General features: G+C 34.1%; 1 protein-coding gene across 18 annotated transcripts in view; it reads left to right on the forward strand.

Annotated features, from left to right (window-relative positions):
* The window catches only part of WDR7 (WD repeat domain 7), a 439,870-nt gene that overhangs the window by 260,929 nt on the left and 152,593 nt on the right, over positions 1-26,348 (forward strand). For all 18 annotated transcript variants that reach the window (XM_058277785.2, XM_071208567.1, XM_071208570.1 and 15 more), the window contains one exon: positions 13,012-13,233. In XM_058277785.2, coding sequence (XP_058133768.1) covers positions 13,012-13,233 — 222 coding nt within the window. The remainder of the gene's footprint in view (positions 1-13,011; positions 13,234-26,348) is intronic.

Genomic DNA, 26,348 nt, shown 5'->3' on the forward strand with positions numbered 1-26,348 from the left:
ATTATGAAAGTCCAAACATGTAACAAGATCAGAAATGAAAATGAATAGCTATCTAATAGCAATTTAAGCATTCTATTTCTTCAAACTCCTGAAGCTATTAATAATTCTCTTTTAAAAATTGTACTGACCTAAAATCAGTAATTTTAAAACCCATATTCCAAATATTTCTATTCTTGTGTACAGTGGAAAAATCCTAATTCATGAAGAATCTTGAAACTTGACTAAGCATGAAAATTCACTAAATTCATTAAAATGATGTTTAAGTAGTAGTTGAAATCATGAGGAAAAAAAGGAGAAGCACGTGATTCTAAGAAAAAAAATCTCTCAGAAACATTAGATAGAATAAAACTTTGTCACTTACACACATGCATATTCCTTTGACTATATTTGGATGACTTTTTCTATAGATTCCTGCTAATAATGAGCATTAACAGCTTAGGTCTGTGGTTTATTCTGTCAATGACTTTTAAATTTTAAGCAGCAATAATAATTTAATTTTGCTTATATTTCCTTTTTCTTCTTCAGAGCTTTTCTTTCTTGATCATCTGTTAATGTGATTGGTAAACTAAAAGTAAAAGTCATCTTTGAACTAATATATTTGCCCTTTAAATTTATGTGGAGTACTTAGTTCTTAGAAATTGTACAAAATGTTTTCTCAGGTTTTAATAAATTCACAGGATGCTCAATAAAGAAGGTAAGATTTCATGTATCTCTGCTATTTGTAGACTGGGTAATTAAAATTTTCCCTGTATAACTTTGCTTTAGGTTTAAATACCAGAACTTTTCCCAGATCTGCTGTTACTACAAAGGTTTAATTCCCAGGATATTATATTGCCCCTAACCATGCTCAGTTATTTCTACTCAGCACCTTCACTTGCAATGAAGAAAGCAGAAGGGGACAAAAATCATGTGGACTAAAGTGATCACTTTTCAGATTCAAAGATAGCATTATAAAGTAATCTGTCAAGAAAAATAAAAACTGGAAATTCCTTAGAAGTTTTATTTTAAACCATACATTTAAAAAATGATAACTTTAGTCACATGTCCTTGGTTTCATCGTTGTGACCATCAGTGGATAGGAATTCAGAAAAATAAGAATAAATACTGTAAATACCTCTCATAAATGAACAGATGTACTTAACTCCTCAAAAGTAGAGCAAGGCAGTTATACCTTTTGATCTGGCCATGTCACCTTGTTGATAGAGATAATTATTTAGGTGAAAATATTTTTAAGTGAATCCAATAAATGATTTATCATTTTATCAATAAAAAAGACCTCGGGTATAACAATATATTTCTCACTGTATTGTGCGTGAACAGATATAAAATCTTCATAGAATGTATTCTAAGAGTCCACTAAATGTTAAGTCTCATGTGTTCTATTTGGTCTTTTAAACAAATGCACCAGGTCTAGTCTAGTATTTTAACAAGTAAGTCTCATCACAGGAGCTGTGTTTTTCTCAACCTTACAGTAATATAAGTGAGAAAAAATTGTCTATGAGAATGATTTGTCTTGTGTTCAGATTTGCATAATTTTGCAAACCACTAGCCATGGCGTTTCTGAAATATTTCTTTCCACAGGAACAAATAATAATGGTCTTGTTAATGTTACCATTTGTACAGTTTTAAAAACTTGATATGTATCTCAGATTCACCTTTAAAAAGGTAAATTGAACCAAGAATTAAACATTTTTGGAAACAGTTATTACCTAGAAGATTTCTGATTGCATAGTTGTCTTAAATATTTGGAATTTTTAAAATCCCAATTTCTTCCGAAACTGAGATGAGAATGTTTCAAGAAGAGGGTAAAGGGAAAAGTAAGATAATGCAGAGCATGGATAAATGCATGTATAACAGTGTCTGTATGAAGAATAAGAAATTGTTACATGAATTACTTGAAAAACATGCAACTCACTCTTAAAGTTTAAAGTTTCTAATTATCAAAATAATTTACACACCCCCAGGATAATAATACTGTTTCTTTTGAAAAAGAAAATCATTTTGGAAGTTTTCATGTGTTTTGCTTTTATCTGATATAGTGGGAAATGGATTTGCTGTATTTTGTCAAATACACACACACATAACTCACATATATGCAAGAAGCCTTATTACAAAACGGCTTTATCAGCAAGCAGAAAAGGGTAGTATTATGCATTTGCAGAACCTGTTGTGTTCCAGCAGGGGGCTATCGTGCATACATACAAATTAATAGCATGTCTGTTTACTTCCGTTTTCAAGTGGGAAGAAAATAGTGCAGCAGCCACAACAGCAAAAGCCTCATGGACGTGGGAAACAGATTCCATATGCTCTGCCAGTAGGTATGAGGAAAACACTGGCAGGTGTGTCACAGAGCAACTCAAATATGGCTTTAATGTACTAGGGGAAATTCCTCTGCTACTAACAGAGCGTTCATACTTTGTTATCTTTGGTGGTACTGTGAAAATAAATGTTGAAGTGCCCCGGGATTGTCATTTCTAATAAGTTCATCTATCCCTAGGAAAGGAATATGCAGAAAACTTAAACAGTTTATTTTTTTTCAAATGCACGGGTAGAAATTTGCATGCTAGCCATATAATCTACAATTAAAATTTATTTCATTTCAAAATTTGCCTTATTTTGTAAAAATTGCATAATTTGTAGTTCTGCATATCAACAAATAAAATAATTTTAACATTCATATGAATATCTGGAGAATTTGCTAAATCTTATTCATTTGGTTTAGAAAAGTTGTTTAATTACATACATTTATGGATGGCATAGGACCTCCACATGAGCCCTTTCACCACCAGGAGAACAAGAGTCTTTGAGTCCTTTTTCAACTTGGACTATTAACAATCTATGCCTTTTTTTGTCCCCATTTAAAATACAACTTCATCTTTGAAGTGTTTGACTTAGAATTAAAGTACAATGGATAGCTGTGATTTAATTAGTAGAATACTGTAGCATTTTAAGCTCTTTTAAAACCAAATTGTTTTTTAAAATAAATTAATAATAAAAGATCTTCGCTTACTTTTAAGATTTCCCTTTCATTGTTAACAAGCTTATTGGAAGAGTACTAGAACATACCTAGTAAAATCTGACATTTTTATGGCAATGTACTTTATCATCCTTAAGCAATCCTAAGCATAGCAAGTAGGCCTGGAAACTTTTGGGGCCAGTCAAATATGTGGAAACAATTTATTTGCACTGTGAAAACTCCACTGAGAGCCAACATTTTCTCATTATGTCTCTAAAATATACGCAACACATTACACATTTTAGGTGTCATGTTGTGGTATCCTCACTAAGAATTCTATATACATGTGTGTGTAATTAAGCACACACTCTTGTATAGGTATAAAATTAATATATTTTATTAGGACCATGAAATGATTACTGAAAAGGCACATCTTTAAAATCAGTTGTTAATACTCTATCAGGTATCTAGATAGAAGTCAGTCAGTAGGAAATTTGTTATTTTGATTAAAGTACATTTAAAAAATAATGCAAACTCTGCTAGCTTTTGAAGTTTTAGTTATTTTCAGATACTTCTATGTATGTTCATGAATGTATTAAAATATATGCTTGAATGTACAAATTTCACTGTCATATATTATTTCTAAACTCTTTAATTAGTATACAGTTATATTTGCTTTTAATAGTATCTACAAATAGTGCCGCCTCACAATTGAAATACTCTCAGGGCTGAGAAAAGAGAAAGATAAAAATGAAAATTTAGAAGAATATTTTCCTGATCTGAAAATAGAAATCTTTTCTACTTATATTAACTAGTATTTGCAGAATGTGGAATGAATAATATGTATGCTAAGCTGTGTACAGACATTGTAAACAGTAATCGTGTCTGAAATAGTTCTAAAAGTTCTGTTGGCGTCAAGATTGCCAGAATTAACAAAGTTTCACTTTTCTAAGTTTCTTCTTGTTCTTTAATTATTAACCAAAACCTAATATAAGCAAAGACACTTTCGCAAACAAAACAAGATTGTACTGAACCATAATAGATACTATTTCCTAGTTGAATTCAAATAATTTTAAATAGCTTCTACATGCTTCCATTTAGTTTTCTGCTGTGAAATCTTGCATTTATTCTTTTTCTGATCATTCATATAAAATCTTACAAAGTCATGGTTACTTATAAATTTTAAAATACATTTTTAAAATTTTGTTTGTCTTATTTTATATTTATTTTATTTGCCTTATTAAATAAAAACTATTTTTTGCTTTGCTAAGTAGTGCATAATAAAATAAATTTATTTCTGCATATATAATCCTAAAACATTACTTATATTGATAAAGAAAAACATTAAAAATTTTATTTCCATATATCATTATCAAATAGATATTTCAGAATTTACAAAGTGATACTTAGGACATATTGAAATTTATATCAAATTCAGAAATACTCATAATATTGTGAAGTCACTTGACCTCTATCATTTGCCAGAAATTTCTAGTGTAAAATTGGTATGTTACAACCAATCTGAATGTAATGTGCTTTTTTGTTTTGGGTTTATTTTTTGGTGAAATATTTTAAATATATTCTTGAAGTAAATTGTTTGAAGTAAACACATACTATTTCATTAATTTTTACTAACATATATAAGGCAACCATAAAAAGCATTCCGATAGTCTGATAGACTCAAGCCTAAACAAAGAATCAAATTTTTTAAAACAGATTTTTCAGGTTAAATTGCACAATTCTTTAAGTATCTTCTCAGGGTAATAAATTGGTAGTATCTACTTCTCTAAGGTTTTAATACCCAATACAATAACAGAACACCATCGATATGTGGCTGATAGAAAATATAAAGTATCTGCTGGTAGTCTATCTCTCATAAAACCGTCTTTAGCCTTAATTCAAATCTATTGATTCTTATTCCAGTTAAAACTGAAGAACTTAATATGTCTTTTAATCCTTTTATTGTAAGCTAGGATAAAATTAATTTTACCCTAGAACTGCACAAAGCCAATTAACATGATCTTTAGAGTTATTTAGTAAAGTGCTTCAAACTGTTAAATTTATCTTGACCTCTTGGTTGCACTCTCTGACTGCTTTTTAAATGAAGTAATCAATATCTCACAGCCCTTTAAATAGCTTAAACTTCTCAAATATTTTACCTGTGTTCTAGCTAAGCAGTAAGTAAAGTGTTTATGCCTGTTAGTGTAAATCTAGAGTCAATTATGCTAAATCTAAAGACAATTATGTACTTTCGAGGGACAGCATATAAATTAAATGATTGTTTTAATAAAATCAAAGGCTAACATTTTGTTAACAGTAACCCAGTAATGAGCAAACATATCATTTTCACACAGAATATATATTCTGTTCACAACTTAAAATGTGGAACATTTATGTCCTTTACCATTGCATGTAGCTTCTGTTTTCCACCCAGGGCGAGTTGAAGGTATTAATTTTCTTACTGTGATAGGGTGATCAACCGTCCTGTCAAGAAAATGGATCTCCATGTCACCCTTTAGCATGATTAAAAGGAGGCTTGTCTCTGTGAAAAAATACCAAATTTTCATGAGACAAATGAAACTGTAGAAAGGTCTACATTTACAGAATTATTTCATTTTTGATATCTCAAAATCTCCCATTTGGTTGTCAGTTTATTTGTAGGGAAATATTGTGGCTAATTGCATATTTCTTCTATCAATTAAGTGAAAACACAGGCAAAGTCAATCATTTTAAAATGCTGCCATATTTGAAAAATTAAAGAATCAGAAATTGCTTTATTATTAGAATAGAGTAAGGATGGCATCTGTGCCTTATACGATCACTAATCAGTCAATCTCTCTTTTAGGGAATCATTTTCTTGCCTTTGTTAAAAACATCTATCGTATTTTCAGATCTGAGTACTGATAAAAGTTGCGTAAATAGAATTACAACATCAGTAGAGGTAATATAGCCAGTTGGGCAGTGTTCTTAGGAGCCTATGCACATGCCAAACTTTAAACTACATTAAGTGATGTACTGGGTAGCTAATTAAGATTTCATATTTTGGCCACTTAGCAGAGGGCACCTGTTAGGGTTCTATTAGCTTAGGGATAAAATTTACAAATGACTGTTTTAAGAGTACATTATTAAAACTTCCCTAAAGTCTTAATTTTCCTCCCAAGTGGGAGGTAATTAAACAAAAGGAACATAGGGAAGGTGGGGGACCAGGGGTAGAGGCAAAGCTTTCCAAATGCCCCTGTTGTTTGATTTCCTACTGGAAACAGCCCATGTGTGCTTCTGCACCCCCTCCCCCTTCAAGCAGTGGCCGCTGCAGAGGCCGAGAGGCTGGGGTCAATGCCTTGCCTATTGATCAGTATCCCTGCAGTCCCTTGCTCCAGCAGCTGCTTCATTGGCTTCTTTCAGGGCCTGCTTCAGTACATTAGAATAGAAATCCATAACCAGAGCTGTGCTCATCCAAGCAGGGGAAGAAACTAAATTAAATGGTATAAAACAATCTTGGATCAGAGTTTGTGCCAATTCATCTTGATCTAAGGTGTCACACCAGGCTCTCTGTCTGAGCACCTGGGCTAGGGGCAGCCATAGTGAAAATAGATGGAACTGCGATCATTCATTTGTCAGCTAAGGAGCAAGGCAGCGGTTAGCAATTCCCTTCTGCGGAGGTCAGCTGACAGAACAATCAGTGCAACTGCAGAAAAAAGCTTTCCTTTGAACTATTGTTATGGAGCATGCTCTTGCTGAGACAAGGGGGAGGAGAGCTTGGTTTGCTTCCTGTTTCAAGACTACTATGTAAAGAGGAAAATACAAACTCTGTGAATCCAGAGGCAGTTACAGAGAGCTCTTACTCGTTTCTGTTCTTGTACATAAATAAAGTTGATTTTAAACGCATATACTGAGTTATAGGTTATCAAACTGTTAAATATCACTGTCTAGAATTAAGGTACATTTTCATCCTTTTAAACATAGAGCCAGTGGTTACAGATTTTATTATTATTACTGTTATTATGGTTAAGCTTTTAGTTTTTTTACACTCCCCTTTTAGTTTTCTTAACCATCACAGATCAGAGTCATACTTTGAAGTTGTAAGATCATGTACATGCTAATACTTTGACAAACATTTCCTCTTTGTATTTAAAACACTAGAAAAATTCTATGAAGAGGGAGTATTGCATACTATAACATCAGATTAGATAATACTTCTTAATATTAATTAAATGACATTGGAAGAGCATCTTTACAAAGCAGCCTATGTATGATTTAAAATATACTATGCAAAATAAAACAAATTTTTAAAATGGGTAATAATTGAAATTCTACATGAAAGAATCTATTTTAAAATTTATCAAATATCTCTGAACCTGTTTCAGATTTTGTCTTTTTATATACTGTTTAAAAACTAATAGCACATTTCCAGAACCTTCTTTTTTATTAAACCTCAAGTATGACCTGTAGAACTTACGTAACAACACACATCTTTTTTGTACTCCAGTTGCACCAAAATTTTCTTTGAATCCAAGTAAATAGTAACTACTCTTTGGTGTTACCCTCTTAGTTTTCTAGATAAAAGTCCCCTCTCCCTTTTTCTTAAGTACTTTAATGCCACTTTCTCATTCAATTATTCCTTTCCAACTCTTCAATTCTTTATAATATACCATTTCCATTTCTTAGGCTCTCATAGGTCTTCTTGCCTATATCCAGCTTTCAGCACAGCAAAATAATGGAATTTAAAGTGTATTCTAAAAAAAAGTTTTCTAGGAATTTTTCCCCCCAGCTTTTGGAAAGGTCATGTTTTCTTTTCTTGTCAGGTATTTTATTTTTATTTTTTTGGTTTGTTTTTGTTTTTGTTGATTAAGACTTAAAAGAATTCAGGGCATGACATCTCAAATCCTCCTGCATTGTTTCCATCAACTATCCAGATCTCATAAAATATATTAAAGCTATTTACTTCTCTGCATTGTTTGTTTAAATCCTCAAACCAAATGACTTTAATTGCATCTTGATTTCTACAGTACCCTTCTAACTGATCACCCCACTTCATCTACTGTCTATATCCAATATTCTTCATTCCTTGTTGTCCAGAGTGGTTTTCTAAAATTCTAAATCTAATTAGGTCACTCTGTGACTTAAAACTTCTCATCAGTATTTTCCCATTGTTCTTAGGATAAAAATTTAAATGTGAACCTTAACTGTAGGGCCGTGTGTGATCTGGCCCTTGCCTGCCTCTCCTCCCCCCCACTTTCCACCATTTTCCTTTTGGCTCATAAACTTCCAGCCAAATTACCTACCTTGAAAGAGAAATCAAGTTCCTTCGTGCTTTAGGATCTTAAACTGCCATTCTCTCAGTCACAAAAGTTCTCATTGAATCTGTAACTTACCATATCTATGTTCTGTCTAGTAGCCTTTAAGTTTAACGAGAGTAGGGACTTTGCTTTCCTCTTTTCTATTAATCCATATCTTGTATAATGCCAGGCATACGCTAGACCTTCACTACTTCTACGTCGAATATCTGAGTGACTAACAGAATAAATGAACTGCTGCCATCACTGATATTTACTGTTTCCACCTGATTGTTGCACATGTCTTCTTTTGGTTCTCTTTGATACCAACCATTTCTCACCTTATAGTCTACCTTGCATACTGCCACTATCATGATCTTTCTTTTAATAAATGCAACTGATGTCAGTGCCTTATGCAAAATTGTTCAATGACTTTCCTTTAACCAAAGGTTAAAATTGAAAGTCTTCAGCATGCCATACATGGCCTCTCTTAGTTTGGTATCTCTTTAGCCTCTCTTCCTATAATCCCCCCATCTACACTCCAGTCATATAGAATGACAAAGCAAGAAACAAATAAACAAGAAACAAAATAAAACAAAATTCTTGAAAGTATTCAGAAGGCCCTACTGCTAATTTCTCAATTGGCATACTAAGCTCTGAGGGCTGTTTGTTTTATTGATCTAATTAATGAATAAAGCAAAGAACTGAAGAGGCCAGAAAAGCTAGATGAATTAATATTGGGAAAAGCAAAAAACTGATCTTCAATCAAGATGTCTCTAGAAGTTTACTTTTTAATTCTTTCTGTGCCTAATACATAGCCATGATGAAGAAAAGAAACAAATAGAAAACCAAAAAGATATAAACTAGACTCAAGAAAGATAGATATCTCTGTGGACCAGTAATGGAATAGAAACGCAGTGATCTGGGCTGAAACCATGAGCTGCTTTCCAGAAGCACAGCTTTGGCTCCTATAAGCTAAAGAGGACTTAAAATGCACCATAAATAAAGCTTAAAGCCAGGAGCTAGGCTATGGCTTCCTCGGTTCTTGAAAAGACATTGAAAGGATCTGAGTATATTGTTACCCAGAATGAAATTGAGGTTTTGTTATTAAGGGAGAAAAGGTAAATAGATAATTAAGTATGTAACTGCTAGTGTTAACCATAATAGGAAATAATGAAAATAAATGAGTGGTGTTCCAACTAAGAACCTAGAAATAAAATAGGGGAGTAGGCTGGGGAAGGAGGACATAGAGAAAAACCTAAAGAAAGTAGGAGAAATAATAAAAATAAGAGCAGAAATGAGTGAAAAAGAAAGCAAAGAAATAAGATCAATAAAATCAAAACCTTTTTTGAAATAATTGATGAAATACATATTTCTGGCAACTTGATTAACAAAGACATGAAAAGTAATATTAGAGGATGCACAAATGAACAATATTTAATATTTAAAAGAATAGGGAAACGGACTTTGGCCCAGTGGTTAGGGCGTCCGTCTACCACATGGGAGGTCCGCGGTTCAAGCCCCGGGCCTCCTTGACCGTGTGAAGCTGGCCCATGCGCAGTGCTGATGCGCGCAAGGAGTGCCGTGCTACACAGGGGTGTCCCCCGCGTAGGGGAGCCCCACGCGCAAGGAGTGCACCCATAAGGAGAGCAGCCCAGCGCGAAGGAGGGAGCAGCCTGCCGAGGAATGGCGCCGCCCACACTTCCCATGCCGCTGACGACAACAGAAGCGGACAAAGAAACAAGACGCAGCAAAAAGACACAGAAAACAGACAACCGGGGGAGGGGAGGGGAATTAAATAAATAAATAAATAAAAGAGAAAAGCACCACAAATCATGTCATTAGAGATAATAAATATTTAAAAGAATCCATAGCAATTGATAAAATTGAGATTTTTTAAATCATATTCTCTAATTTCATACCAATACATTGGAAAATTTAGATGAAATAGATAATTCTTTCAGAACTATAAAGTTATTGATGACACAAGGAAAAATGTAAAGCTAGATTAGATAACTATTGAAGAAAATTAATATTGAAGAAAATGAATTCGTAATAAAAATTTTTCTCTCCATTCTGTTCCATCCTCACTCCCACTACTACAGCCTCCACTAAGGCATGGGTCCTGTGAAGAATCCTATTATCCTTGTTTTATCAACCTGTTTTCAAAGAATAGAGTGGGGAGACTAAAAAGGGAAAGTTACTTTATTTTTTTTTAAACTAGTATAGTATTGGTACTAAGACCCAATGGGTATAATATATGAAACGAAAATCATGAACCAATCTCATGTATGGATATAGATGTCCAAAAACCCCTATTAGCAAATTTAGTTCAGAGTCTCTCTGCTTGCCTGCCTATCTTCCTGTCTGTCTGTCTGTCACTATCCATTCATCCATCCATTCAGAGTTTACTCCAAAAGTACAAGCATAGTTCAAGGCTAGAAAAGGTATTGATATTAATGTAATATTCAAATAACACTGATATGATTATATCAATAGATAAAAACATTTTATGTGGGAAGTTATATGGTGACATATAGGATAGGAGGGGAGAGGGAATGAGGTTAAGACTCAATGCACAGTGGGCTTCAAATGCATCCTTAGTAGTTCATTACTTTATAGAAAATCTGAAATGTGTGGAAAAACATTAAGATTTTATAATGTTAGTTGTGTGTATGTCGTTTTTATATTCTCCACTTATAATTTTATGTATTCTTTAACATAAAATGAATGGCAAAGAAAAAGGAAAGGATAGACTACTTCTAGAAAGGAGTACAACCAGAAAGGGGGTAGGATGGAGCCAAGGATCAAGTCTCAGGAAAGTTTTAGGAGAGTAATTGAAGTGTAAATATCTGTATTAGTCAGGGTTCTCTAGAGAAACAGAATCAACAAAGAGATATCTGTCAATAGTGTGTGATTCTATAAGAGTCTCTCACGCAGCTGTGGGTATGCACAAGTCCAGGTTCTGCAGGCAGGCTGTAATCAGGTGATGCAGTGAAAGTCCGTTGAAGGTTCTTGACGAGTTCGGGTAGATATTGGCTGTCCAAAGAAGAGCTAGGAAATTCTCTCTCAATGCTGGAATCACTTCCCCTTTTAAGGCTTTCAGCTGATTGGGTTAAGTGTCACTTATTGCTGATGGCTATCTCCCTGACTGATGTAACTATAACCCGCTATCTATGATTTACCATTGCAGTATAGTCAATGGTGACTAAAGTCCATAAATACCCTTGTATTACAGTTAGCCCAATGCTTGCTTGACCAAACAACTGGGCACAATTATCTAGCCAAGTTGACACAATAGCCTAACCATCACACTACCTTAGTAAGAGAAAGGTTGGAAAAGGAAATTTTAGAAAGCAGTGTTATGTGTTAGGAATGATTTCCTCATTGCTCCCCTTATTATTATGATACTTTCTATAAAATCAGCCTTAAAATGTACAATTCATTGTTTTTTAGTATATGAAAGTTATGCATGCATCACCATAATCTAATTTTAGAACATGTTTATCACCCTCCCAAACCTAGTATACATTAGCAATCACTAATTATTTCCACACCCCTACTCCCTGTACCCCCATCTGCCCCTCCCTCCAGCTCTAGGCAACCACTGATTCTATTTTCTGTCTCTGTAGATTTGCCTGTTCTGGACATTTCATGTAAATGAAATTAAATGCGTGGTCTTTTGTGACTAACTTCATTCCCTTAGCATAATGTTTTAAAGATTCATCATGTTGTAGCATGTATCATTGCCTCATTCCATTTTATTGCTGAATAATACTCCATTGTATAAATAATTGTAAAAATTGAAAAAATAATAAGCAAAAAAAAAAAGAATAAAAAATACTCCATTGTGTAGATTTATCGCATTTTGTTTATTCATTCATCAGTTGATGGGCATTTAATTTCTTTCTACTTTTTGGCCACTATGAATAATGCTGCTGTGAACATCTGTCTGCGTGTTTCTGTGTCAACATTTGTTTTCATTTCTCATGGGTAGATACCTAGGAATGGAATTGTAGGGTTATAAGGTAATTCTGTGTTTCACTTTTTGGAGAACTACCAAACAATTTTCCAAAATATTTGTACCATTTTGCATTCCCACCAACAATGTATGAGGGTTCCAAATTCTCTTTATCCTCAAGAATAACCATTCTAATGGATGTGAAGTGATGACTAGTGATGTTGAGTATCTTTTCCTGTGCTTAGTGCCCATTCATATATCTTATGTGGAGAAATGTCTATCCACATAATTCCTCATTTTAAAAATTGGATCGTCTTCTTTTTATTGAATTGTAAGAGTTCTTTATGAATTCTGGATACAGCCCCTTATTAGATAAATTTGACAGTATTTTCTTTCAGTTTGTGGGTTGTCTTTACCTTCTTGATTGTGTCACTCAAGTGCAAAATTTTTAATGCAGATGAAATCCAATTTATTATTCTTTAATTGCTTGTGCTTTTGGTATCATATCTAAGAAATCATTGCCTAATGCAAGATCATGACTTACAACTATTTTTTCTTCTAAGTGTTCTATAGTTTTACCTCTTATACTTAGGACTGTGATTTATTTTGGGTTAGTTTTGTCTACTCAAAGAGGTGACCATCTAACTTCATTCTTTTACATGTAGATAACCACTTGTCCCAGCACCATTTTTTGAAAAGACTATTCTTTCCTGAATGAGCAACCTTGAATGTTTTTTTTTTAAATCTTATTTTTTAAAAAGTCTTACTTTTTTTATGTATTGGTATTCTTTTAATTTATATTCTTATATTTTGGCTTTCAGGTTGCCTGGCAAGTGTCCCGCAAATGAAAAAAGTTTCCACATCTTATGAGGAAAGACGGAAACAAGCTACTGCTATTGTTTTACTAGGAGTGATAGGAGCTGAATTTGGTGCTGAAATTGAACCTCCTAAACTATTGACCAGACCTCGAAGCTCAAGTCAAATTCCTGAGGGATTTGGTTTGACTAGTGGTGGCTCTAACTACTCACTGGCCAGACATACTTGTAAGTTTTTAAATCTTTAATGTTGATCTACTGCTTCTCACTACGTATTATTTGTCAACAAAATTTTAGAGAATTGAATATATTCTGAATTTTAGTTATTCTAGAATGCATAAATGAAGCTAGAAAGCAATTCAATATGCTTGACACCTTGTTTTTAAGTTACAGTTATCCAAATTGCTTTTTTTTTTTTGAGTGAGTACCAGTGCCAGGAATTGAACCTGGTTCTTCATATGTAGGAAGCCAGTGCTCAACCCCTGATCCACACTGGCTCCTCTGAGTTAGTTTTTTCATTTGTTTGCTTGTTGTTTCTTTTTTTTTTTTTTTTTTAGGAGACACCAGGACCAAAACCTGGGATCTCCCATGTGGGAAGCATGTCCTCAACCGCTTGGGCCATATCTGCTCCCCGAACTGCTTTTTAAAAATGAAAACATGGTCTTTTATATGCTTTTTAAAAAAATAACAGATTTGGGAGACTTGTGTTTTTACATTTTTGTTCAAGATTCTAGTAAAAAATTAGGAAATCCAAGTTTCACATTGAAACTTATAACTTCTAAAATAATTTCTGAGAAACTTTGCAACTTGTCTTGAATGTGCTTTGAAAAGTAAGGAGTAGAATTGGAATTCCTGCTTTTTCTTTGAGTTTATATATATATTTGTAACTTTTTATTAATATATATAATATATTCAATATATATAATTTTTTAAAAGAATGAATGATGAGTTACTACTGTAGTTTTTTAAAATTCCAATAACAGTTTTTAAATGAGTAAAACCTTACATCAGATCTCACAGGGCCTGGATCATACTGCTGCTGTGGGTTCTGAGCCTGGTACCTTAATCATACGTAAGGCTATTTTAGTAAGGGATCTTTGGTACTTAAATGTTGGAACTCTTTAGGCAAGGTCCAAAATGTTCCTCCCACATTGCAAAATCATTTCTAACAAATTGTATCATCTTAAGGATCAAATATATTCCTTCCAAATGCGTTACAATGTATTGTTGGTAGAACAAAATACTATGTACTTTCTGGGTCTTTGGGTTTAAACAAGGAAAAGATGTATGTTACTCTCCTAGTTTGCCAAATTGGCTTTTATGAAGGGACTGTATTAGGGGGAAAGCTTACAGTTCTGATGCTATGGAGAATGTCCAAATCAAGGCATCATCAGAGATGCTTACTCACCACATTACAGCTGAGGACAGTCAGGCACATGCTTTCTCTAGCATCTAAAGATGCTTTCTCTCTGAACTCAGCTGTGAGAGATCAAGCACATGGCAGGGCATAAGGGCAGCCTGCTTTCTGCCTTTTGGGGTTTCTCTTGTCTTCCTGCAGTTGTAGGTGGTCAGGAGTCCCCTCTCTCTCCTGGCAGGGTCAAAATGGCAGCTGTGTTTCTCTGTGTATTTCTGCATCCAGTTCTCAGTTTATATAAGACCCCAGCAAGAGGGCCAGATACTCAGCCTGGGTCACAACTCACGTGGTGCAATCAATCCAGGGCAGTTACTTTGTTAGTTATGACAGCAGGGAACTTCATTGGACCATTGTCACATACTTTTGCTATAAACCAAGGAGCAAAGTAGTAACTTTTATTCTTAAAGCCCTCCAGGCGACTTAGAGACCCTTCTGTTAATTTTTTTTAAGATTCCTAACTTAACAAATACATACTAATGGTTGATAATCTCTTGGTTTCTACTTGCCCTTGAGAACCAGAGAGGAATAATAGCATACCACCACCACCAACAGCAATAAAGCCACTAACTCTTTTGAGAAATATTTTAAGCTCTTTGCATGCATTCAGCCCTCATAATAACTCTATAAAGTTGGTACTTCCATTATCTGCATTTTACACATAAGGCTAGTAAGGTACAGAGAGGTTTAATTAACCTGGCAGAGAGCAGACTTCTGGGAAATAGCAGTGTTGGTACCTGAGCCCATGTATTTAACCATGGCTCCCCATTGAAAAGGGAGAAATCCCTAACATATATAATTCAGAAAAGTATTTTTTTTCCTTTATTTCCTTATTTGAAATTCAAAATAGAAATTAAGACCCTTCCAAAATGGCTCAGCCAGAAAGTAATAAAACTTGAACTTGATTTCAAGCTACTTGTAATCTGAAAACTCATGCCCTTTCCATTCTCCAGCTGCCACATCTACTTTCCCTCACCTACAAAACACTACTGCTGGTTACCCTGTGTCTTAAGTATGTCTTGTTTTATTTTTTTCTCAAGCTCTTCAAGCACCCTGCTTTTCATTAGTAAAATCCTGCTCAGATCCAATCCTTGCTACAAGTCTATTTGATTAGACTCACCTGTCTTATGTCATGCCACACAGCCCAGGACTTAAGTATGTTGTCATTCTTGGAATCTTGGTATTGGAATATCAGAGGTGAATGAAACTTTGACATGATTTAGTCTGGTGGCTTTCAGCCTTTTTCCTCACCATCTCACTAATGAGTATTGAGAAATATCTAAACCCTTGCAAGATGTTATGTTGACAGCTAAAACTTAATAGTAACTTTAAATATTTGCAAAATATGTAATTTTGAGGATACTATGAATATTGTAAAAATATAATTGTTGTGGTCACTCTTATTTTAAAGAGTATCAGTGGTCAATAGAAAAACATGAACAAACCTTCCTTTAAAAGTTAGAAATCTTATATCCTTGAATATTTTCATATAAGAGAGAAAATTTCTACCTTTATAGTTTTAGGGAAGGAGGTCATTTGCAAATTTAGTATCCAGAAATTAATTCCTTTAAATTACCTTGTCTTAAGAACTGCTCCTACTTTTGAAACTATTCCTTGGAAAGTTTTAATGTGCTCCTATTTGAAGAGGGGTACCTATTTTTTTTTTATTTCTTATTTTTATTACAGAAATAGTGCGCTTACAGAACAGTCATGCATAATGTGCAGTATTCCCATACATCACCCCTCCACCTGCACCTTACATTGTGGTGGAACATTTGGTACAGATTGAAAACACATGATCAGACTATTAACCACTACCTGTGGCCTATAGCGTACACATGATGTTTTTCCTTCCATATAGGGGGTGCCTGTGTTGAAGACCACCGATTTAGCCTATCATGTTGTGCATAATTTCTCAACTTTATTCTTTTACGTTTTATACTTTCCTGCAAGGAAAATGAACATATATGCTGTTTCCTTTGGAATTTTCCCATAGGTCAGTATAAATATCTGGATATAAATGTAGGAGCTTCATAAATATTCATCCCATCCATGCCATTGACTGGTTACTAGGCATATTAGTTTAACATTGTACTGGTTATCTTAACTAATACTATTATTCTTTTTCCAACCACAATTTATCTTTACAAAACTCTCGTATTTGTGATTTGCTTCTGAATGTTTTTTAACTGTAATAATTTCACCTGCAAATTGTTACATTCTACTGTAGTTAGAAGAGCAGGAAACAAAGCTTAGGAGGAAAGAGGGAATTTTGAAAAACTGTGGTAGACTAGAAATAAAAGTTTTTATAAAGATGTCTTGAGAATTCATAAAGGAAATACAGGATGTTAATACTGCTCTTTGTTATGTTAAAAGACAGGGATCTGAGGTGCATGTAAAGGCTGCCAAAACATGTGTCTGCATGAGGGATACCATGCACCACACTGTAAGCTGGGGAGGCGCTTTTGCATGGTACCTTTGGCTTTCCTAAGAAAGATAAATAAGATTTGTGTAAAACATTAGAAATAGTTAAGTGTTTTAGATCCAAGTTTATTCTTTGAGCATTTTAGATAAAGGATCAGATATGGGAAAGGGAAAAGCAATGCTTCTTAACAAGTTATATTTATGATTCTCTCATTAAAACTCAGGATGGAAAGATTCTGAGACATTTCTTGCAAGCAAGGAATAGTTTATAAAAATGAATGATTGGAGAAAGACGAGAAGACAAAAAGAGAAATAGATACAGAAGAGCACACAGCGAATGAACATAGAGAACAAAAATGGCAGGGGTCAGGAGGGAAGGGGAAGGAAAATTTAAAAGAATTAAATGATTGGGGGAGCAGGTGTAGCTCAATGGTTGAGCACCTCCTTCACAAGTACTAAGTCCTGGGTTCAATCTCTGGTACCTCTAAGAAAAAAAAGAATGATTGATACCTTTTAGTACCAATTTAAATGTGTAAAATATTTTTGATATTTTCTCCACATTTTATGCCATCCTATTTTATTTTAAAATTATCAAAGGTTTTAAAGATAACTTTGGGTTTACTTTATTCCTGTTTCCTATTTTTTTCCTGAAAAGTCTTAGGTTCCTTGGTAGTAAATTTGCCTACCACAGTGATTTTCAAGACCTTTCTTATTTGAATTGGATTGTCTTGATTAAGTTTATATTTATCAGTTTAAATCTTGCTCTAGTACTCCCTGGTCATAAATGGTCAGTGTCTCTAAATATGCTGTGTCTTAGTGGGACTCATTTAGTTCTGTCATGTATAATATTAACCTGTTCTAATGTTAATATGCTAGACGCTGCTATATGTATTGCCATGTTGTTTGTTTATGTGGCATTTAGAATGTTTCACTACCATTAAATATTTAATCTTTATAGGATCCTGTTGAATAAGATAATTATTATCCTCATTTTGCGATAAGGTCATTAAGATACAATATTTGATGGATTTTAATTGCTAATTTAGTTAGAGGTATAGATAGTGAGATATAACCTTCCTTGTAGGGCCATTCAGAGAAAACATATAATGTAGTCACATGTCAATTATTCACATTAATGAGAGGGAAGAGTGACAATGATACCTAATTCAAAGTCAGACCTATTTTCTAATAAAATTTTATACTTATGTTTGAATATAGATGAATCTTTTGTAGGAATTTACATAAAGTGTCTAAATCACATATTGAAGACAAAACTGAAGGATGCTGGAGATTGAGATTCTTAGACTAGGCCACTCTGTTACTTTGTATGCTTGGATAAGAGAAGACTCTCTCTGGTCACAGTTTTTCTCTTGCACGAAATAAAAGGTGGAAACTATTGTCTTTTAAACCCCCTTTTAGGTCCAGTTGATCTCTGCCCCTGAAGTGAACTAGAAAGGTTCCCAGGAAATTCACCTTCTTCATCACCTTCATTTCTTATCCACAAATGTGGCATTACTAGAGTATCTGAAGACATTATTTAGAATAGTATTGTATAAGTCATTTAGTTTATTCTTTCATTTGACTCTTCCTTCATTTTATAATTGAGGAATTATGCTGAAACCTCAGAGGCAAATCCCACCATGATCTCTCATTAAATTTTTTACTTTGGGCATGTATCAAAAGTCCTTTCCTTGGACTGCAAGAGTTTGAGACAGATTTGTGTGAAGGAATCTTTTCAGATCACTTTAGGAGAGTGACTGAAACAGATTTGGGCAGTGGTAGAAGCTGAATTGTGTTTCAGATGCATAGAAAACCTAAGCCAATCCTTGTGAAACAATTGAGCTGGGTTGGCCCTGTGTGTTGTCCTGAATTGGGGCTCAGGGCTTAGCCTTCATACCTTGTTAATCAGTCTTCTGATGGGGGCTATCCTGGGAAACGGGTGAGGCAGCTCCTCATCCTAGGACAACTCACACAGAGGGCTCACAGCCATTAACACTCTCAAGAGCTGGGGAGTGAATACTTCAGTATTGAAGTAGAGGATATGGGCAGCTTCCCAAGACTTCTACTACAGCGTGTTACTAACTTGTATATGTCCGCATTCCCTCTTCTCTCATAACAGGAAAAAAGCAAGAAACTACCAGTTACTTAACACCCATTTTATTCCACCTCTCTGCATATCTCTTATTACCCTGTAAGGCAGGTATTTTTATCCAGCACTTGGCACATCATAGGACACGTTAATAATAATAGCTAATTATTGAGCATTTACTCTGTGCCGGGTATTCTGTTGTGTACCTTATGTGTACTATCTCACTAATCTTCCAATCCTATCAAATTCTAAGTACTAATTCTATCATAATTTACCACATATAGAAATTAAAGCTTTGCTCAATACTACCAACTCATTCAGTAGAGAGTTGTGAAATTGGATTGAACTTTCATTATGCAGAAAATAAATTGAGGGCATAAATTAAATGTTTGAGATCAAACTGCTAAAAAGGTGCTATATCTGAACTCAAGCACCTATTTTCCAACTCTAAACTAGTATATCTTTCAGCATTTCATACAGCCTTCTTGTATTATAAATGCATACGATTTGGAAGTGGTGCTATAAGTAAGAGAGGGGCAAGTCAGCACGTACTAGGGTACCTGTTAATAGGAACATCTGTTGAATCGTTCATTTAGAAATGTGCTGGGGTTGTGCAAATACAAATGGTTTGTTAAGCTCGCCAAGTTTCATGTTCTCACTGACATTACACAGAAAGTGCTATGTGACTTGGTATTTTTGTTCTGGAAAAAGGATTTCACAGATTTCATCAAATTCTAAAAAAAAAAAGTCATTCAGATAAAAATGGACAAGAATCACTGCAAGAATTTGTTGGAAAATAAATTGCCTATCTATTATGATTTTTTTTAAAAGTATAGAGTTGTGTCTTTCATATTTAGTTCAGATGTAATACCTCAAATGGAAGCCTCAATTAGATGCTACCTAAGGAATATTTTAGTTCTGTGAACCTCTGTTTAGAGTTTTATATTGCTCTGGTACTATGTTTGATTTTATTTTGTTATAGCCTACTTTTGTGAAAATGATTCCCAAATGCTCTGCATGCTTTCTAAACATGCATATTTTATTTACTGAATATGTTAATATTAGTTGAGGTTGATTTTATTATGTATTCTTATTTGATTTTATTTCCTAAATTTTGCAGAAAGTTAAGCCAAATCTCAAATGTTTTATTGGGAAAATTAGAACAAAGTCATTGAATTGCAGTTAACAAAATTAGAGGTAGTTGCAAGTTATGAAAAAAAAGTACAGCTAGGATAAGAAAGCATAGGTGCCATTTGCTAGGATAAGCAATGATCAGAGAATGGCTATTTTCACCACTGACACACAGTCATCTGCTGCTGCCATGGCCATAGCCATTGCCTTTTTGCTTACTTTCCCTCATGTTTCTAACCTGTCCTGGCACTCTGAAGTAATCTGACCTTCCCAATTGAATTCTACTCTGCTGTTCACCTTGTTAGTTCCTCTTCTCAGTACACTAACTTAAGACGCCGTGTTGTTTACCACCACCTCTCATTTGTAATTTTACCTTTTATCATCCTGGTCCTTTATGCCACTTGACTTTGTTGCCATTAAATCTATTGTGTGTAAAACAGCAATTCTTCATTCTGGCTATGTGCTAAGGTCACATGTGGAATGTTTTAAAAATACAGGTGCCTGCACCTTATGCTGGAGGTCCTATTCAGAAAGTCAGGGGGTGGGGGTAGGGTTCAAACATTTGTGTTATTTTTAAAGTTTCACATGTAATTTTGGTGTATAGTCAGGGGTAGAGAAAACCCATAGAACAGGGAGTCCTATATGGTTATTTTAAATTGGGTGTTCTCTAGTAGTTCTGGTCATTAAACTACTTAATGCACTAACTGTAAATTTTCTTTACATTTTCAAATGGAAGAGATAGACCAATCAGAGTGAATAAATGATATTTGTACTACTCTCAGAGCTGTCTTTTGATTGTTCAACTTTTTCACTGGAATTTCATTATTCTAATGCACAGATTACTTGGGTTTGATTCAGATCACCACTTAGTTTTTGTATGGCCTTAAATACCTTGTGCCACAGTTTCCTTAATTAAAAAATGGAAATAATAATAGCATCCACCTCTAGAATTGCTGTGAGGATTAAGTGAATTAATATATGTAAAGCACTTAGAAAACATCCTGACATATATGTGCTTTATAAATGTTATCTATTGTAATTGTCACTAGAAATATTTAGGGGAATAAGGAAAGGAAATAGCTCTTTTTGAAGCGTCTTCTCTGTACTAGGACATTTATATGTATTTTTAAAATCTGTTTGTTTTCATCTTAAGAACCTTAAGAGTAGGTTTTACTATCAACATTTTATAGATGAGTAAACTGATACTTAATAAAAATTACTTTCTTCCAATTTATCTGAATACATCCAAATCTAGATGTATTTTTTCCTAAACTCATATTGTTCTCTTTCTCTTCTATTACATATACTGATTCCCACTCCTTGTGGTAAAACACATTAGTTCCCAAGGGTTCATATAAAAATATACTATCTTTGGCCACATTGTTATACATATCAGATCAGATGGAAATTTTGACTATTCATTTTGTTTGTTACTTGTAAATAATACTTTATATAGCAGATTTTCATTTTTTTCCTGAGATCTGACACTTGCATTATAGACCCTAATTGAATTGATGATGTAATCCTATCCTTGTTCTCCAAGTATAACTTCAATTTGCAATCATTTTTTTGTCCCTCTCCCCATGGGTACCTAATATCAGCTCACCATGCAAGCACTATTTTTACATTTAACTCATTCTCCACACATGTTCAGCTTTGTAGACTTGTTTTATATTAAATATAGCTGTACTGTAGACCAGAAGTTGGACAAACCATGGCCCATGGACCAAATCTGGCCCCCTGTCTGTTTTATACATAAAGTTTTATTGGAAGACATCCGCACCTACTTGTTAAATATTCTCTATGACTGAGTTCAATAGGTACTGCAGAGACTATAAAGCATGAAAAAGCCAAAAATATTTACTATGTCATTATTTATTTATAGAAAAGTTTGCCAACCATACCATAAGTAATTTGAAAAATTTATTCATGTTCCTTTTTTGCCATTTAATGTACAAGGGCTTTGAGATGACTGATGAAACTACTTTTGTGACTAAATATAATATGTGCAACAGTTTGAGATCTACATTCTTATAGGAATTTAACTAGCACCAAGGCTTAATAAGTGGTTTTTTTTTTTTTTTTGGTCAGAATGTGCTGCTACATTGGTATAAGGCTTTTTGCAAACTTCCAAAGTATATATTAACTTGATTTAGTTTTTAATTTTAGTTCGGTTTTTAATTTCCTTGATTCTTTGTCATATGCTGAGTAGTGGATTCAGTGATAGGCTTTAGCCTTGTATTGCCAGTGGCAATCTTTTTTTTTTTCTTACTTGCACAGGACATTCCTATTTCTGGTTTTTAATTAACCTTGGTCTGAAGTTATCTGACAGCTCTGCAGAATGGTTCCTCCTCATTTGCATGTTTTAATATAGTGTGCCCTAGGATCTCTGTAATTAACCTATTTAAGTTTCTATAGCTTCAAACAATTTTATATCAGGAAGGAACAATGGAAAACATCTAGTCTAACCCCTTCAAAAACTGCACAATGCAGTTTAAAGGTTCTCTTAGTAAGCTTTCGGAAAGCAGTGAACAGAAATATTTTGTAAACTTGTTTTAGATTCCTTGCCATGTCCTGAGAAAACACAATTTCCAATACTCTATTGAATGACAGGGAGTTCAAGTCTATTTTATTTCTTTACACTTTGACCTGCATGCTCATACATTAAGTGCAGGTGAACTTCTTGGTGCTACCCATTTCAACTGGTAGTTGCCAGAGCCTGAGTCCATTAGAGGATCCGAATGCATTCGAGGATCTGAATCAATAGACACAGCACTATTTCCTTTGGTTTTCCGATTATGTTCTGCAGAGCCGTAAGGTTCCATGGAGATGGCTTTGTGGTTGCCTGAGCCCTTAAAGCTACTACTTTTCAGTCACAGACGCACTGATTCTTGTGTTTTAGAAATTGGAGTTTAGCATCACATTGTATTTTCCAAAAAAGAAATTGCTGATAAAGGAAGAAGAGAAAATCATACAAACTCTGGAAATTGGAAATTATTCATTTTTCAGAATAGAAGTTTTAATCTTTCCACCCATCTCAGTTGATTATCATCCTTTCCAGTTATCTTAGAGTCATCCCTAATTTCTCTGTCTCATATGCCACATCTAATCCATCAGGAAATTCTCTTGGCTCTACCTTCAAAAAATATCAAAATTCAATTACTTCTTACCACCTCTACTATTATTACTCTGGTTTACTACCTTCATTTCTTACCTGGGTTATGGGTAAGGAGTCTTCCTGCTTCTACTGTTGGCCCGTTTTAGTATATTTTCAACATAGCAAGCATGATAGTGATTTTTTTTAAAACCTAAGTCAGATCATATCACTTATTGACTCGAAACTCTGCATGGGTCCAAAAACCAGACTTCACAATGGCCTCAAAGGCACTGTGAGAATTAACTTTTCTTCTACTGCTTTCTATCTTGCATGTTCCACTGACTTTCCCACTGTTTCTCAAACACACCAGGCGCTCCTTCTGCTGGGACCCTCTTCCCCCAGATACCTGCTCAGCTAACTGCTTACTTCTTAGAAGGGTTTCCTTAAATTTATCAATGAGATATGTCCAAACCACCCTATTTAATCCTGCGAACTACTCTCTCCACCCCCAGTACACACCCAGCCCCCTGTATCTTACTCTGTGCCTTTTTTTCCCCAAAGGGCTTTATCGCCTTCTAAAATTCTGCATAGTTTATTTATAATGTTAAGCTCTATCAAGTTAGGGATCTTTGTCTGTTTTATTGACTGGTATTTCCCAAGTACAAAAAACACTCTCAGGCATGTAGTATGTGCACAATGAATGTTGTTCAATGAATACTACTGTATTCTAAAGTGGTTATACAGAAAATAGCCTTTGAGGAGTTTTTCAACTTAACTGTACCTATTTCTTTTCTTTGTAACTTCCTAGATGACTTTGCCAGTCTCTCTGAATGTACATTATCAGTAGACTTGGATAATTATTGTATGTTACAATATTGTCCAGTACACAAAGTATGTGGTCAAAGAAAAAAAAATCTACATGACTATTTGAACAGAAGTTAAAAAAAATGACATTTTAAAAATTCAAAATCTTTTCTAGATATGGGCTATTACTAAACAATGAAAACTTCATTAACATGATAAAGAATATTAAGTTGAAACTAAAAAACATAATCCTTGATTGCACCACATTAGACACCTTCTAACCAGGAACATGGCAAGAATGCCTGCTGACACTGCTGTTCTTTAGCATGAACATTTTAGCCAATGCAGCAAAACAACAAACAAGCATTATAAGTACTAGACAGGTTATGATTATATATTTGGAAACTCATGTGTACTAGTGAACAAAATTAAAAAATGAAGAAAATCAACATTTTTAAAGACTATAACCTAATAAACTAATTTCTTCCTTTAAAAAATAAAAAGGAGGAAGAAGATAGACAACCCAGTTGAAAAAAATGTTTTGCAAAGGCTATGGCAGTCATTTCCCCAGAGGGGAATGCAGATGCCAACAAATGCTCAATCTACTTAATCAAAGAAATTCAAAATAACAAAGATGCAATTTTCAACAAATTGATTTAAATTAAAGATTTATGACATCCAGTGGTTTTGAAAAATATGAAAAAGTGAACATTCTTATGTATTGTTGAAGAAATCATAACCATTTTGGAGAATAATATAACAATCCAAAATTTAAAATATGCCTACCCTTTCACACAACAATATTATTTCTAGGTTGTTTTTTTTTTTTTCTTGGAGGAATTCTTGAACATTTATAGGCATTGTTTTTAATGGCTGAAATTCTTACATTTTGTTCATCAGTAGAGGAACGTTTATATGAATTGTGATATATCCATACTGTGAAACAGTATGTATCAGTTAAGAATAACATAGATCTCCTGGTATAGAAACAATTCAAATACTTATTAAGAAAAGTAATATTTTTTATATTGGCCATTTATAAAAATTATAACTGTATCATTTAATACTATTTATTTTTGAAAAATTTGTTTTTGTGTATATAACTGAATAAACAGAACAACATCAGGAAAATTAAGTAGCAAGCTATTAACAATGGCTCCCACTTGGAAGAGCTGCAGGTATTATGGGGGCAGGAGAAATTTGCTAGATACACTGTGTATTGTTTAACTGGTTTTTACATTAATGGCTATTTGTGTAATTGAAATAAATTAAAATAAATAGATGCTTGACATTAAAAAAGAAAAAAAGATCTCAATTAGTATAGCAGCCAAATAAAGTCATAGAGCTGAGAGTAAGCTTAAGAAATACAGAAGAAATTACAAAATCTTACGGAGAGAAATAAAATAATATTTCAGTTAGACATGCAGATATTGTGTTATTACATATGGTAAATGTTTTAGTCAGCCCAGGGTGGGTGCTGATGCAAAGTACTAAAACAGTGTTGGCTTTTATAAAGGGTATTTATTTGGGGTAAAAGCTTAGAGTCACAAGGCCCTAAAGAGTCCATCTCAAGGTTACTTCCTTACCAAACTCTGTTACCACATGTTGAAGCAGGGTGATTGCTGGTCTCTGCTTGGTCTCTCCTTCTGGGGCTTCTTCTTCCTCTTCCTGTCTTCCTCTTAAAAGCTCCATGGGTCCAGCTTCTCATCTCAGCTATAGGCTGACATAAGTCTCTTCTCTCTTTCCAGGACTTATTTCTTTCCAGGCTCACTGCTCTGGTCTCTCCACAAGGTCAGCTGTTAACTGTCAGGCTCATCTCTCTTCACAGGGCCACAGGATCATCTGTGTATCTTCTCTGCGTGTCTACTTCTGTGTGAGAGTCTCTTTTATCAGCCCACCAAGGGGGCTGGAACTCAATCCTGAGTCACACTCGAATGACATGGTTGAATCAAAGCCCTAATCTTAATTTAATCAGATGTCTCAGCTGAATCTAATAGTCAAAGGGGATCATGCCCATAGGAACAGAACAGTTTATAAACATAATGAGTATCTCTTTTTGGAATTCATAAATAATCTCAGTCTGCCCCACTCCACCCTCTGATTTCCCAAAAGACATTACAATATTCAAAAAACCTTAAATCCTTTCAGTTAGCAATGCTAAGTACAAAATCATATCATAATCAGTTTAAAGAAATAGTTTGTCTTGAGGCAAAGTCCCATCTGGCTGTAGACCTCTGAAACTTACAAAGTAATTTATCTGCTTCCAATATGCAAAGGGACAGACAAAGGATAACCATTTGCATTACCATAAGAAGAAATTGGGAGGGAAATATGAGTAACTGGTCCCCTATAGTTTTGAAAACCTACAGGGCATTCTTCATTAGATT

Source organism: Dasypus novemcinctus, chromosome 16 (assembly GCF_030445035.2).
Source record: "Dasypus novemcinctus isolate mDasNov1 chromosome 16, mDasNov1.1.hap2, whole genome shotgun sequence".
Classification (NCBI taxonomy): Eukaryota; Metazoa; Chordata; class Mammalia; order Cingulata; family Dasypodidae; genus Dasypus; species Dasypus novemcinctus.